This window comes from Dama dama, chromosome 6 (genome assembly GCF_033118175.1).
Source record: "Dama dama isolate Ldn47 chromosome 6, ASM3311817v1, whole genome shotgun sequence".
In the NCBI taxonomy this organism is placed as follows: Eukaryota; Metazoa; Chordata; class Mammalia; order Artiodactyla; family Cervidae; genus Dama; species Dama dama.
Genome location: NC_083686.1, coordinates 3062575 through 3076323, shown reverse-complemented (window position 1 = coordinate 3076323; position 13749 = coordinate 3062575). Strand labels below are relative to the sequence as shown.

At 59.6% G+C, this 13749-nt stretch overlaps 1 protein-coding gene across 5 annotated transcripts in view; it reads right to left on the bottom strand.

Annotated features, from left to right (window-relative positions):
* The window catches only part of ACOX3 (acyl-CoA oxidase 3, pristanoyl), a 50677-nt gene that overhangs the window by 17378 nt on the left and 19550 nt on the right, over positions 1 to 13749 (bottom strand). For all 5 annotated transcript variants that reach the window (XM_061145421.1, XM_061145419.1, XM_061145422.1 and 2 more), the window contains 6 exons: positions 10033 to 10129; positions 7902 to 8084; positions 6147 to 6269; positions 4461 to 4581; positions 1177 to 1299; positions 823 to 936 (listed from right to left, as the gene is read on the bottom strand). In XM_061145421.1, the coding sequence (XP_061001404.1) occupies positions 823 to 936; positions 1177 to 1299; positions 4461 to 4581; positions 6147 to 6269; positions 7902 to 8084; positions 10033 to 10129 (761 nt within the window). The remainder of the gene's footprint in view (positions 1 to 822; positions 937 to 1176; positions 1300 to 4460; positions 4582 to 6146; positions 6270 to 7901; positions 8085 to 10032; positions 10130 to 13749) is intronic.

Genomic DNA, 13749 nt, shown 5'->3' with positions numbered 1-13749 from the left:
GCGTCTCGACAGCCACTTCTGTGACGAGAGCTGCGGCTGGAACAGGGTGGGGTGTCTGCACACTGCGGGCCGTTCCGAGCCCTGTGAGGAGCTGAGCGCTGCGCTGGGTGCGCCCGCGTGTCCCCGCCCACATCCTCACCAGCCAGCAGGGACCGTGAGTCCCCACCCAGGGGGGCAGGCGGATGGGGGACGCACCCTAAACCCCACAGAAGGTGCGGGTCCAGGAGCGGGCCCAGCACCCTCCATCTCTGGCAGGTGGGCTGCCTTTCCGGCTCCTGGGTGACTGGCCAGAGGGTCAGCTTCTGCCCGCCTATTGGGTGGGGGCATGTGCGCCTGGGGGTCGGGTGGGACCACACAGGGGGCCCCGAGGTGCTTGGCCACAGGAGTTCCGGGCGGCAGAGGGACACACGCTCACTGAAACCCACGAAGGGGGCGCTGAGCGCTTCGCGAGGCTCCGCTGCGGCGTGAAGCTGCTATGGTTGGCACAGGATTTGACAGAAAGACGCGTGGGCCCTTGGGAGGAGGGCGCATCCTTCAGACGTCATTAACACGTGGTAGGGAGGGGCGGGGCTGTGACCACCCCTGCTCTTTCTGTGACGTCTCTCCTTGACCACTCACTGGGAAGTGGGGGTAGGGGGGCCGGTGGGAGCCGGCACTCCAGGGAGGGGGGAGCAAGCTCCCTTCTCTCCATTGTTGGCGTCAGCGCCGGACACAGGGAGGTGTTCGTGGATGAATCATCAGTGGAAGAATGAGGCGGCAAAGCAACAGGCTGCTTCCTGCCGGGCACGGCACACCTGGAGGCAGGGCAGGGCATGCACTTACCTGAGGAGTCCAACAAGTCGTCGGGGCTGGAGCCCTCAAACCTCCTGCCAAGGATGTCTGGATAGGCGTCCAGGAAGTCCACGGTCTTCAGGGGGCTCTCGATGCGGGCACCGCCTAGGGGCAGAGCCGGTGACTCCAGGGAGAGCCGAGGAGCCCCACCCAGGTGTGTCTGGCGGACAAATCCCCCCCCGACCGCCACCCGCCCCGGCCCATCACTTCAGAAGCTGGTCCAGCCCCGTTTGACTGCGTGTTTCCTGGCTGCAAACACAGAGTCCATTCTGACAGAAGAGCTGGCTCAGGGTGCCCTGGGAACCTCCTCACCCCGCAGGGCTGCAGGGGCGCCGGCCGCCTCACCTTGGTCCCGGCGAGCCAGCAGGCCAAGCAGGTAGTTGCTGGTCTGCTGCAGCAGGACGTTGTTGTCGCCTTCGTATGTGCAGTTGGGGTCGTTGTCGTCTCTGAGGTCGCCCAGACGGTTCACTGCAAGGGGGCGTGCTCATCACTGGGGGTGCGGCGGGAGAGATGCCCTCACCCCCTGCCACCTGGGACTCTGAGGTCAGGTCCCAGGCCCAGCCTGACTGGACGAAGCATCTCCTGCCCTCTCCAGGCCCAGCTCTGCCCCCAGCCAGCAGTGCGCCCTATCCATCTGGCTGCTCCCCCTTCAAGGATACACTGGGAACACCCGCAAGGCTCCCGGGACGCCCTGCGCTGCTCTCAGGAAGCACCCACTGCCACCGGCATCCCGTTACCATCATGAGTCTCACGGATCGCCTGGCAAAGCTCCCTCCGGAGGGCCCACTGACGGAGTGGACTACCTGGGCGGGCGCCCTTCTTCCTCATACAACTAAAGGCACCCTTCTCTTTACACGCGACGTCTCAAATATCTGAAGACAGCGCTTCTTTTTCTCTTGCCTTTCCTACCAGTGAAATAACCCAATTCCTTCACAGATTTCATAAAAGATTCTTCCCAGACCCTCCCCACCTGGGTCTCCGGCATATTAATAGAATGTTCTCCAGATGTGAGGCTGAGATGGGAGAATGGGTAGGACCCCCAACTTCTCACACTCACATACTGCTATGAACAGCCCAAGAGGATGTTAAGGTGCTCTGTAGCAGACACGAGGCTTGTGGTCACCTATGACACCCTGATCGTCTTCCGCTGACTTGCTGCCCCATGCCACAGTGAGAGCACCGAACATGAAGATCTCAGAGCGACCTTAGAGAGGTGACTAGAAACTGATATTCAAATCTAGATAAAGGGCTTTACATTTATCCCTGAGTTTGGCCACACTGACTTCAGCCCAGAAGGAATTATGTGATGACACTTGATTCGGTCATTTCTGCTGTCTGCGGGCTTCATGATTCAAGCTCCTCATTCTAAACTATTTATAGCGTCTCTATGAGCTATAACAACAAACAAAAACTACAAAGAACACTGCACGGAAGACAAAACACACGGGTGAGTAACTTCTGTGCACCATGGTTACCCACATATCAGTAACGCAGAGAGTGCAGAAGTCGAGGGCCCCCCCGCCTGCCCCCCACCGCATGAGGAGTAACCGGGACGCATCTTCACCGAAAGCACACAGCTTCTCCAGAGAGTCGCCGAGATGCTCAGACAGCCGGTGCCTAAAAGGCTCCAAAGGAACAAACCATCAGGGAGGTCTCTGCCAATTCTTCTGCCGTCTCGTCTGAGTCACCAGACTTTACCCATCGGTGACTGAAGGTTAGCACACGGTAAGTTAGGCAGGGAAGCGGCAAATAATAAGGATGATGATAATAATAATGGGCTTTCCTGATGGCTCAGACGGTAAAGAATCGGCCTGCCATGCAGGAGACCCGGGTTCAATCCCTCTGTTGGGAAAACCTCCTGGAGAAGGGCATGGCTACCCACTCCAGTGTTCTTGCCTGGAGAATCCCATGGACAGAGGAGCCTGGCGGGCTACAGTCCAAAGAGATGGACACGACTGAGCAACTAAGACTTTCACTTTCATAATAATAATAATAACAGAGTAACGGGGCACAGGCCACCTGCCCCACATTGTCAAACCCTTCAAGTGTGTTCATCCACGCACTCGCTGCAAGAACTCCTGTCATGCCATGCTATCATCAGCCCATCTTGTGGAGAAGAACACCAAGGAGCAGGGTGCGGGGTCAGCTCGCCCTCGGAGACGCAGCCAGCGGCCAGCAGAGACAGAGGAGGTGGGGTCTGGGCCCGGCCTGTCGGTCACCTGCTCTCTGCACCGCCCACCAGCTGCTCAAACAGCCGCCAGTAACAACAGAAGTGGACGCTAGGTCTCGGAGTGTCTCATCGGAACAAAACGTGGGGCCAGGGTACTGCCAAGTCATTAACCAGACAGTTCCAACTCAGATGAACGGACGATAAGCTCCCTTCTGTTTTGGCTTTCGGTCTCCATGCTGCCTCGTGACCCCCGGGTTTCAGCCAGGGAGCATCAGGTGGCAGGGAACTGAGGGATGGGACGGGAGAGCAGACCCTGGCCAACCTGCTCTGGAAAGTTCCAGACGGTAAATGCCGTCTGCCGAGACGTCTCAGCTCTGTGGGGGGAGCAGGACCACGGCCACAGGAAGCGTGTAAATGAATGGTCACGGCTGTGTGCTGATAAATCATTATTTACAAAAATCTTTATCCACGGAAATAGCCTTTGGCCCACAGGCTGTCGTGTGCTGACCCCTGGCCGTGCGCTGACCCCTGGCCGTGCACTGACCTCTGGCCGTGTGCTGACCTCTGGCCGTGCGCTGTCCCCTGGTTGGCTGTGCGCTGACCCCTGGCCGTGCGCTGACCCCTGCCCGTGCACTGACCCCTGCCCGTGCGCTGACCTCTGGCCGTGCGCTGACCCCTGCCCGTGCGCTGACCCCTGCCCGTGCGCTGACCCCTGGCCGTGCGCTGACCCCTGGCCGTGCACTGACCCCTGCCCGTGCGCTGACCCCTGGCCGTGCGCTGACCCCTGGCCGTGCGCTGACCCCTGCCCGTGCACTGACCCCTGCCTGTGCGCTGACCTCTGGCCGTGCGCTGACCCCTGGTTCGCTGTGCGCTGACCCCTGGCCGTGCGCTGACTCCTGGCCATGTGCTGACCTCTGGCCGTGCGCTGACCCCTGCCCGTGCGCTGACCCCTGCCCGTGCACTGACCCCTGGCCGTGAGCTGACCCCTGGCCGTGTATTGATCCCAGTCATGTGCTGACCCCTGGCCATGTGCTGACCCCTGCTTGGTCGTGCGCTGACCCCTGGCCGTGTGCTGACCCCTGGTTGGCTGTGCGCTGACCCCTGGTTGGTTGTGTGCTGACCCCTGGCTGTGTGCTGACCCCTGGTTGGCCGTGTGCTGACCCCTGGTTGGCCGTGCGCTGACCCCTGGCGTGCGCTGACCCCTGGTTGGCTGTGCGCTGACCCCTGGTTGGTTGTGCGCTGACCCCTGGTTGGCTGTGCGCTGACCCCTGGTTGGTTGTGCACTGTTCCCTGGCCGTGTGCTGACCCCTGGTTGGCCGTGCGCTGACCCCTGGTTGGTTGTGCGCTGACCCCTGGCCGTGTGCTGACCCCTGGTTGGCCGTGCGCTGACCCCCAGTCGGGTGTGAGTCACATGGTAGGGATGAGGACAGAAACCAGCCCACGTGTCTCTGGAACCTACTGGCCAGGTAGCCGTGTCCTCCACACGCCTCGCGGCACTCCTGGATCCCCCGCTGGGCCGTCCACGAGGCCAGGGGCTTGCCGGCCGATGACAAGGCATGGATCTCGCGTCCCAGCTCTGCCTTGGGAGGGAGAAAAGCCAACAAGATCAGGGGAAGAGAGGCTCTGACCCCGGAGGTCAGGGGCCGGGCCAAGCTCAGCCTCAAAGGCCTACGCCCCCTCCAGTCTGACCCAGGTGGCTGACAACCACAACAGTAGGAGACCCAGTTTGAGCTTAAGAAACAGGGTTCATCTAGGCGTGGATACCCTGCGCTCTGGTCACACAACTTCCTAGCACTGAAGATAAACAACTGCAGCTGCTCCGCGGGTAGACTCTGGTGGGAGGCTGATCGTAGGAGAACACGCTCATGACTCAGTCTACACGAAGTTCAAGCGCGAACCTGAGCGACGGCTGCTCAAGCTCCAGTCCTTCATGGGGAGAGGAGGAAGAAACCCAAGGGTGGGAGGCAGCGCTGACACGCTGCCCCCGGCGGGGGGGGGGCGGGGGGGAGACACAGCCCCAGAGCAAAGTCCTGGCCATTCAGGACCCCCTGTGCAGGCCCCGCTCAGGGTCCCTAGTTTTAACACATCTAGTAAATATTCTTTTACTTCAAGTGATCATTAGTAGCAACAATTACAAGAAAGATACACCTACACACACACCTGCTAAATAAGGTGATGTGTTTTACCAGCATCTTCAGCTTCACAGAAGCGCTACTTTGTAACCCATGCCTGGGTTGAACTACTTTTTCTGAGCTTCAGAAAAAAAAAAAAAAAGACCATGGTGACCCTTGGAAACATTACTAGCAGGACAATCCATTGTCAGCTGGCAAAACTTCAGTGACTCATGTTTGAGGTGGGGGGGAAAATGCATTAGCTCCACATTCCTGATGAAATGGTCCTCGGGGTCACGTCAGCCTGACTGCATGGCTGTGCACCCTGCCAGCCCCCCACCCCTTCACCCTCTGCCTCTTGACGCCTGGGTGTCTATGCTGGATATTCCAAAATGTGCTAATTTGATACAGGCTTTTCAGGGCGTGGTCAGTAAGCCCGCTCTCTGTAGCTTTTCTGATGAGTTTTCAGACGCACTTGCCGCTGTGCCTTTTCGCTCTGCCCAGGAGGCAGCGTGAAGCAGAAAAAAAAAATCAACGTGTGAGGCGTCCACCCATGGAAATTACCCGAAGACCCTTTCTGAGCACAGGGGCTGATCTCAGCGGGTCTGCATGCTTGCGGCTGGCACAAAGCCGCGCCTGTCAGCTCACATCCAGTCAGCTGGACGCAGACCTTTGTGGGGTTGTTTACAAAAGGATCAGAACCGTGAAATCCACGGAGGGGGCCGGTAATGTGGATTTTGTAAAAGCATCCTGTTCCCCAGAGGAGAACAACAGCTGAACTCACAGACGGGAACCAGGGGCCGTGTCAGCACGTCCTCGAGAATGGGGGATGTGGACACGTGCCGACACGGCCCCCATCCTCATGACGGGCTCCGGGAGGATATGGCCCAGGGGCCAGGTTGGACGAGCCTGCATCATCCCTGCAGATCCACACACCCAGGTTGTTTTGAAAGAAAGGCTGAGCCTGCCCTGTTCAAACCCAGTGAGATTTAAATGAAGGTGAACACAGCAGAGAAAAAGCAGGGGGCTCTCACCTGCCTGACGCTCCGGTCTTTCCCCAGGAGTCCTTGCTGAAGCTCCCCCAGATCTAGGAAGAGCGATTTGGAAAAGTGGTCCAAGGCGTAGGTGGCGGCCAGGTATGGCAGTAAGCGCCATTGCTGAAATGGACAAATATCCGCCTGAACATCCGCACGTCCTCGGCAAGACAACAGGGCAGAGGCAGCAGGAACCCACCCCCACCGTCCCCACATTAATGCACAAGGCTCTGTACCTCTCCCGGAACCCCCCACCCCCCCACCACGACACCTGCCCCCGATGCCCTTCCAGCACAGCCGGTCTTCCCGGCCACCCTGACAGGCCCACTCAGGGAGAAGCGCCCACGGGCACTGCCCTGCACCGCTCTCTCCGCTGTCCCGGTCATGCGATCCCTCAGCCAGAGTAAATGCTGAACTATGATACAGGGAACTGAGACAGCCAGGTCACCATGCCCGAGCGCAGGGCCGACCTGGCCATGCCTTGCCCTTTGTGACCCTAGGAGGAAGACAGCGACTGCCCACGGGCCAGGAGGGGAAACAGGCTCCCAGAGGCCAAGGGAGCACGTCTGTTTCACCAGCTCGGATCCGCTGTTACCTGGATGGAGGGGGAGGCTGAGAGGACCTGGAAGACAGTCAGCACCACTGCTGCTGGCTCCATCGTCCATCGTCGTCTGCAATCCCTACGCGCGGTCACCGTGCCCACGCCCGAACATGGCTAATCCTTGCAACCACCCACAGAGGGGTGTGATCACTACTCCAACGTGCAAGGGAGAAAACTGGAGCACAGACAGGCTCAGCGCCTCACCCAAGGGCGCACAGCAGGGCGGGGTGGACCTGGGGTCAGAAGCCCACGCATGGGGCTCGGTGGGCCCTGGTGACCACTGAGGCCAGGCTTCAAGCCCAGGCAGGGGGCGCGCTGTGACCTCACGAGGACCACGGGGTCCAGCGTTGCGGTGGACGCTGCGTGCCAGCCAGGCACGAACTAGGCATGAGGCTCTTCCTTACTTGCTCATTTGGTATTAAACCAGGTTCGTGGTCCTACTAAGGGTCAAACAAATTCAATCCAGTTACAATGTCCTGAAACTCTCACTCAAACATGCCTTTGCTCACACATTGCTGGGCCCAAGACCGGGGCTCGGTCTAGCTGCTGCCTCTGGGGCCCCACCTGTGACCTGGGGACCACTACCAGCCCACCTGGTGCGCAGGGCAGCTGCGTGGTGGGTGTGGAAGGGCTAGGGATGCAGAGACGCTGGTGGGGGCGCCCTGTGATCAAATGCCACGCCCGCCCCCACCCCGGCCAGGCACCCAGGTGATGCTCAGCTCAGGGTGCACCCCTGCCATCCAGGGCTGCCTCGACCTTGGAGGACCTGGAGGGGGGAGTGTCCCCTCTGCTAAAGGATGTCATCATGAATGCCGCTGCACACTCAGTCACTGCGTCCCAGGATGAACGGGCATGTCAGAGCGCGGCCTGGACACGCAGGACCCTGTAGAAGGGGTGAGCGTGCACACCTGCCTCCCCCCCACACTGCCTCACCAGAGCGCCTCCTCCAGGCCCCTCATTTCTATTCAACTAAAGATCATCGTGGAGACCATCTGTGGCCCCCAAGGCCACACTCCTTCCAGGGCCTGGCGTCACCGTATAACTCCAGAAGAGGCCCGGTCAGCCCCCCGTGACCCAGCTGCAGAGACCTGAGAGAAGCGGCATGTTTGCACACGGACGGAACGACAGCGGACTCACGCCCGCAGACGCTGTACCTGCATCGGGTACTCCAGCACTGGGACTTCCTCCTTGCCCGTCGGCCCGAACTGACGCCTGGTGGCCGAGAAGCGCAGAGCGATGGACACGGCCAGCTTCAGGTTCGCGACGGACATGCCCACGATGGCGACCCGGTTGGCCGACAGGCTGCCCAGGGACTCTCTGAAGCGCTGCCCCACGTCCTGTGGGAGAAGAGCGGGTGGCGGTGGACCCGGGACCCGCGGGCCACCTCGGGGATGGGCGCGGGGGTGGAGGGGTGCGCCTGTCCTCCTCCAACACTCCAGGCCCAGCCCCTGGGGCACCCCAGACACAGCACCCCCCGGAGCTGAGTGGGGCGGGGGGCGGTATGCCCATCACAGGACGGTACGGGGGACACCCATCCACAGGAGGAAGGGGCCCCGGGCAGACACGCCATCACCGAGGACCAGACGCAGCTCTGCCAAGAGCGAAGCTGGAGGCGAGGGCGGAGAACACAGCTGGCGCCAACGTCCTGTTCGTAAAAAGGGCTCCCTCCCCGCTCCCCCGGGCTTCCTGCCTCCCCGGCGAGCCACCATCCCAAGGGCTGTGACGGTCATCGGGACGGCCGTCCGTTGTTCTCTGTGATCTTTTGTTGTTTGCTGTTGCTCAGCTGCTCAGTCGTGTCTGACTCTTTGTGACCCCATGGGTGGCAGCACGCCAGGCCTCCCTGTCCATCACCACCTCCCGGAGTTTACTCAAACTCACGTCCATCGAGTCGGTGATGCCATCCTACCATCTCATCCTCTGTCGGCCCTTTCTCTTCCCGCCCTCAATCTTTTCCAGCATCAGGGTTTAAAACTAGTAACTGTCTGTGTGCGTCTATCTTCAATCTGCTCTAAGTTTCAAGGTGCTTACCATGGTCCCTCACGGCAGCTTGGCTTTCAGGCCCATCGGCGGCGCTTGGGTACATCGGCCCGACGGTCTCACCAAACGACGTGATCACGTGTGCCTCCCTCACCCCGTGCTGCTTCTCCCGCTTCATTTATTTTATTATTCAGGCTTTTCTTCCAAAACTATGTCCACTCTGGTATTTGTGCGGCAGCCTTCCAAGCCCCTGGCCATGAATATTTACTTTGTTCTTACGCACGAGTGACAGTTTCCCTGCGTTTAGAAAAAGCACGTGTACAGTGGTTTTCCCTCCGTGGTGAGAAGCGTCCTTTCCCTGACTGCTTTCGGTCAACGTCGCGCTGGGAAAATCGGAGGTAAAGGGGCTTTGATCCCACGGCAGCCGCTCTGCCTCCTGTCCCGAGAAGGGCTTGGGGTCTTCTCTCTGAGGTTCTAGTATTTCTCGACGGTGAGCCTGGGGTGACAGCCCCTGACCCCTCTGTGTGGGACCCCCGCAGTCGAGATAGTCTTCCTTCCGTAATTTAGAGCCCTCTATCTCTGCTGTTTCTACGAACTGTCTCTGGGTTCTCTGCATCCCTGCCTGCCGCTTGCTTCACTGAAGTTCAACCCCGCTGGATCGACCTCCTCCGCTGGCTTCTCTCGTCTGCCTCCATACTTCCGGGTTTCATATCACTGTTTCCTCTTCTGAATGGCCTCCTATGTCACTTCCAGCCTCTCTCCTGATCGGCAGGTACTTGTCACGTTCGCTGAAGCCCTGCTCTCGGCTCCGGGCAGCCTACGTGTGGCGTTGGGTCATCCCAGCCGTGGGTTCAGGACCGGCGGTGCTCAGCCACCCTGACCTGGCCAGGTCTGGAAGGGCCCAAGCCCGGGCCCCTACACGTCCACCCTCAATGAACTTCTGGGCATGGTCAGTCCCAGACGCCGGAGGATGCAATCGCCCCCTCGGGTGCCTGGCCCAGCAGGCAATCCTTCCCTCTCCCTGCTGTGGGGAACAGTGCTGGTCGGGGCAGCCTCCCCAGCTGTAACCCCAGGGGGCTGGTGAGGATTGTGGGGGGATGTCATGCCTGGGGCCCCGGGGGTGTGGTGGACCCAGACACCCCCTTCCTTGGTGGAGGCGCCAGGACCTGAGCCTGGGGAGGTTGGCACAGGCCTCCAGCTCCCTTGGCGACTCTCCTCCCCCACCAGCGGGGTGCATGTCCAGCAGACCTGAAGGGGCCGGCTTCCTCACCCACAGACTCCCCCACCCCAGCCTGGAGGCTCCGGTACCTTGACGTGGGTGACGTAGGCGCCCTCAGGGGTGACGTCTCCCGAGCGGTTCAGCAGGTCCTGGCGTGGAATCCTGACCTTGTGGAACATGGCAAACCTGGGTGGGGACACGGCTTCTGGTTAAACGGGGGGACGGCCCCAGGGCTCACCTCCCCCTCCCGAAACCTGGTCAAATCAAAGCGGAGGACAGCTCAGAAGGTGATGTAACCCCCCAGAGACCGGAAAACCCCAAGAGCAAACCCAGGAGGGAAGACACGGGAGACGGGGCGTCTCAACAGATCTTTCTACCTGTGAAAGCAGGCTTTACCTGGTTTTTTATTTTTTGTGGTTTGTTGTTGTTGTTTGCTGCCCTGCATGGCTTGAGGGATCTTAGTTCCTGGACCAGGGGTTGAACCTGGGCCTTCAGCAGTGAGAACATGGAGTCCTAACCACCGGACAGCCCTAGCTTTCCCCCAAAAAGCTTAAACAAAAACTGTGGTGTGAGTGATGGGTTCCGCATGAAACAACTCGGTCGCTGTCTGTTGGTAATGATGGAGGCCCCCGACCCCCAGCTGCCCCTGGACACTCAGGTCTCAGGGCCGCACACAGGCTCCTACTACGCTGGGAGGGAATGCCCTCGACGTGGCTGGACAAGCCCAGATGACGTCCTTCAGCAGGAAACACGGACCTTCTTCCTAAACGTGAGGATCTCTGACTCACGCTTGGACCCCGCACCAGAGTCCCCCACACGGGGCGACAGAGCCAGCAAACTGGGCTTCAGACCTCCCCAGTCAAGCAGAAGGATGAGCCGTCCCATCGGGGCTCCAGATGCAGGGGTCAGCTCCCCTGAGCAGCTGGAGAACACGCCTGCACACACATCCCCAGGGGTCATGCATATGTGTCAGTAATCAAAGGTATTTTCTATGGTTGTCAGGAAGGAAAATCTAACTCACAGTAGTCCAGGGGACAAGGCTGTGCAGAGTACCGGGTGGTGCAGAAACTGCCAAACAAAAAAACCCCCAAACATCTATGTCAACACTTGCTATAGCACCTTGGGCTTCCCAGGGGGCACTAGTGGGAAAGAAATCGCCTCCAAGATAGTGAAGTCACTCAGCCGTGTCCAACTCTTTGCAACCCCATGGACTGTAGTCTACCAGGCTTCTCCCTCCATGGGATTTTCCAGGCAAGAGTACCAGAGTGGGTTGCCATTTCCTTCTCCAGGTGATCTTCCCGACCCAGGGATCGAACCCAGCTCTCCAGCATTACAGGCAGACGCTTTACCTCTAAGCCACCACGGAAGCCCAAAGTGATCTAGGAAAGTGAAAGTCACTCAGTCGTGTCCAACTCTTTGTGACCCCATGGACTATACAGTCCATGGAATTCTCCAGGCCAGAATACTGGAGTGGGTAGCCTTTCCCATCTCCAGGGGATCTTCCCAACCCAGGGATTGAACCCAGGTCTTCCGCATTGCAGGCAGATTCTTTACCAGCTGAGCCACAAGGGAAGCCCAATACAGTACTCTTTAAAGACACAGGTTTGATCCCTGGGTTGGGAAGATCCCCAGGAGGAGGGCCTGGCAACCCACTCCAGCATTCTTGCCTGGAGAATCCCATGGACAGAGGAGCCTGGTGGGCTGCAGTCCATGGGGTCACAAAGAGTCGGATAGGACTAAAGCGGACACAACTAACGCACATAAGCATAGCGCCTTATCGGATTTCTAAGCATTTTCAGTGCCACACGGGACCCTCTCTTACTGAGCCACAGGAAGCAGGTCTGTGAGGGATAGCAGTGCCCTTCAGAGAAGGCGGACGGCTCCTCGCCCCCAGCCTACCCCCGGCCCCTCCCCAGATCCCCAGGTCACGCACCGCACCCCCCCACCGTCCAGAGTCAGCACGCTCACCTCCACCTCCGACCCAATGTCCTCACGGTCTGTGCCTCTTCTGGCCTGATTTCCTCAACAGTCTCTGCCTTGGTCTCTCCAGGCCCCACCTCGTCCCCGCCCCGTCCCGCACACGGGGCAAAGGCCTATGCAAACTTCAGTTAGGGATGGTCACGCCTGGCACAAGAACCCTGGATCCCTGGGACCAACAGAATCGAAACCCACAGGAGGACGTGGTAAGCCCTCTGACAGGACCGCTGCCCACTCCTCGCGGCCCCCCGCCAGGCAGCATCTGCGTGCAACCTTCAAGCCGGCCAGGCCCTCTCCAGATAGGCAGGTGGGTCCTCTGAGCACCGCCACCCCCTCCGAGGCCTGCTGTGCCTCCCCACCCCTCCCCGCGATGAGCCCTGGGTGGCCCCACAGCACCACGAGACGTGGTCCCGCCCACGTTGCTCACTGAGCCACCTGCTTCTCAATGGGAGCTAAGCCATCCTGTTATAAGGGGCCACGCGCCCGGAGCTGAGCAATTAGGGCCACGGGTGAGCCAGCCAGGAGTGAGACTTCATCCCCTGGGAGCTGGTACAGTCTGCACAGACCCCCAAGTCGGGGGAGAGCCTGGGGCTGACACAGCCAGTGCCCCTGGGGAAGAGTCGAGGCCAGGGGCGGGGCATCTGGAGGCCCCTCCCAGATTCCTTCAGAATCACCTAGGATTCTGCACCTCAGGCCCCAAGGCCTCCGCCAGCGTCCAGGCGAGGGGTCTCCCTCCCATGTCCAAAACACAGGCCCGGCCTGAGTGTCTGAAAGTGCTGGCCTGGAGGCGGCCACGCGGCAGGCATCTGTGGGGCTCAGACCCCTGCGCCCTGAGAACGCCTGGCCGCAGTGCCGACGCCCCCCGTGTGGTCCAGCCTGTTACTGGAAAGCCGCGGGATGCTCTTCCAAGTCTGCTGCTGTAAACTCGGAGCGCCCTTTTTAAGGAGTGGAAAATCTTCACCCGCCCCTGCCACTCAGGGGACGGAACCAGGCTGAACGTATTTATACTTGCAAAAATAGTCGCCTGGGGTTTAACCGAAATCAGAATTTCACACGTTCTTTTCTGAGTCACAGACAGTCAACGCTGGCCAGCCTGAAGCCTGGAATCCCGTGTCCATGGAGGACACAGGTGTATGTGCGTGCGCTGGGTGGCAACGGGTACGACATGGGGATGTGAACATGCAGTGTGTCTGGCTCCCCGGCCCTGCACCCCTTCCCTCCTGGACCCCCCACATCAGGTCCTAACAATTTCCTTGCTCCTTGAGGCCTCCCACCACCGCCACCCCAGCCCCACCTGGGACCAAACGCACCCAGCAGGTCTCAGCACATACCCCCGCCCCTGCCCACCACCAGACGCTTCCCCGAGTGGCCACTGAGCAGGCGTGAGGATGCCTGCAGCCCATCTTGAAGGTGAGGCTCAACGGCTCACCTGAGGGGTCTTTACTATCTTACTTTCAGAGTTATTTGACTAAAAGTAATCCACGTAATCTAGACAGGCTTGCCTTGTGGCTCAGCTGGTAAAGAATCCGCCTGCAATGTGGGAGACCCCGGTTTGAGGCCTGGGTCGGGAAGATCCGCTGGAGAAGGGACAGGCTGCCCACTCCAGTATTCTGGGCTTCCCTGGTGGCTCAGCTGGGAAAGAATCTGCCTGCATTTGAGTCAGTTGTAATGAGGTGGATGAAACTGGAGCCTATTATACACAGTGAAGTAAGTCAGAAAGAAAAACACGAATACAGTATATTAACGCATACATATGGAATTTAGAAAGATGGTAACGATGCCCCTATCTGCGAGACAGCAAAAGAGACACAGATATAAAGAACAGACTT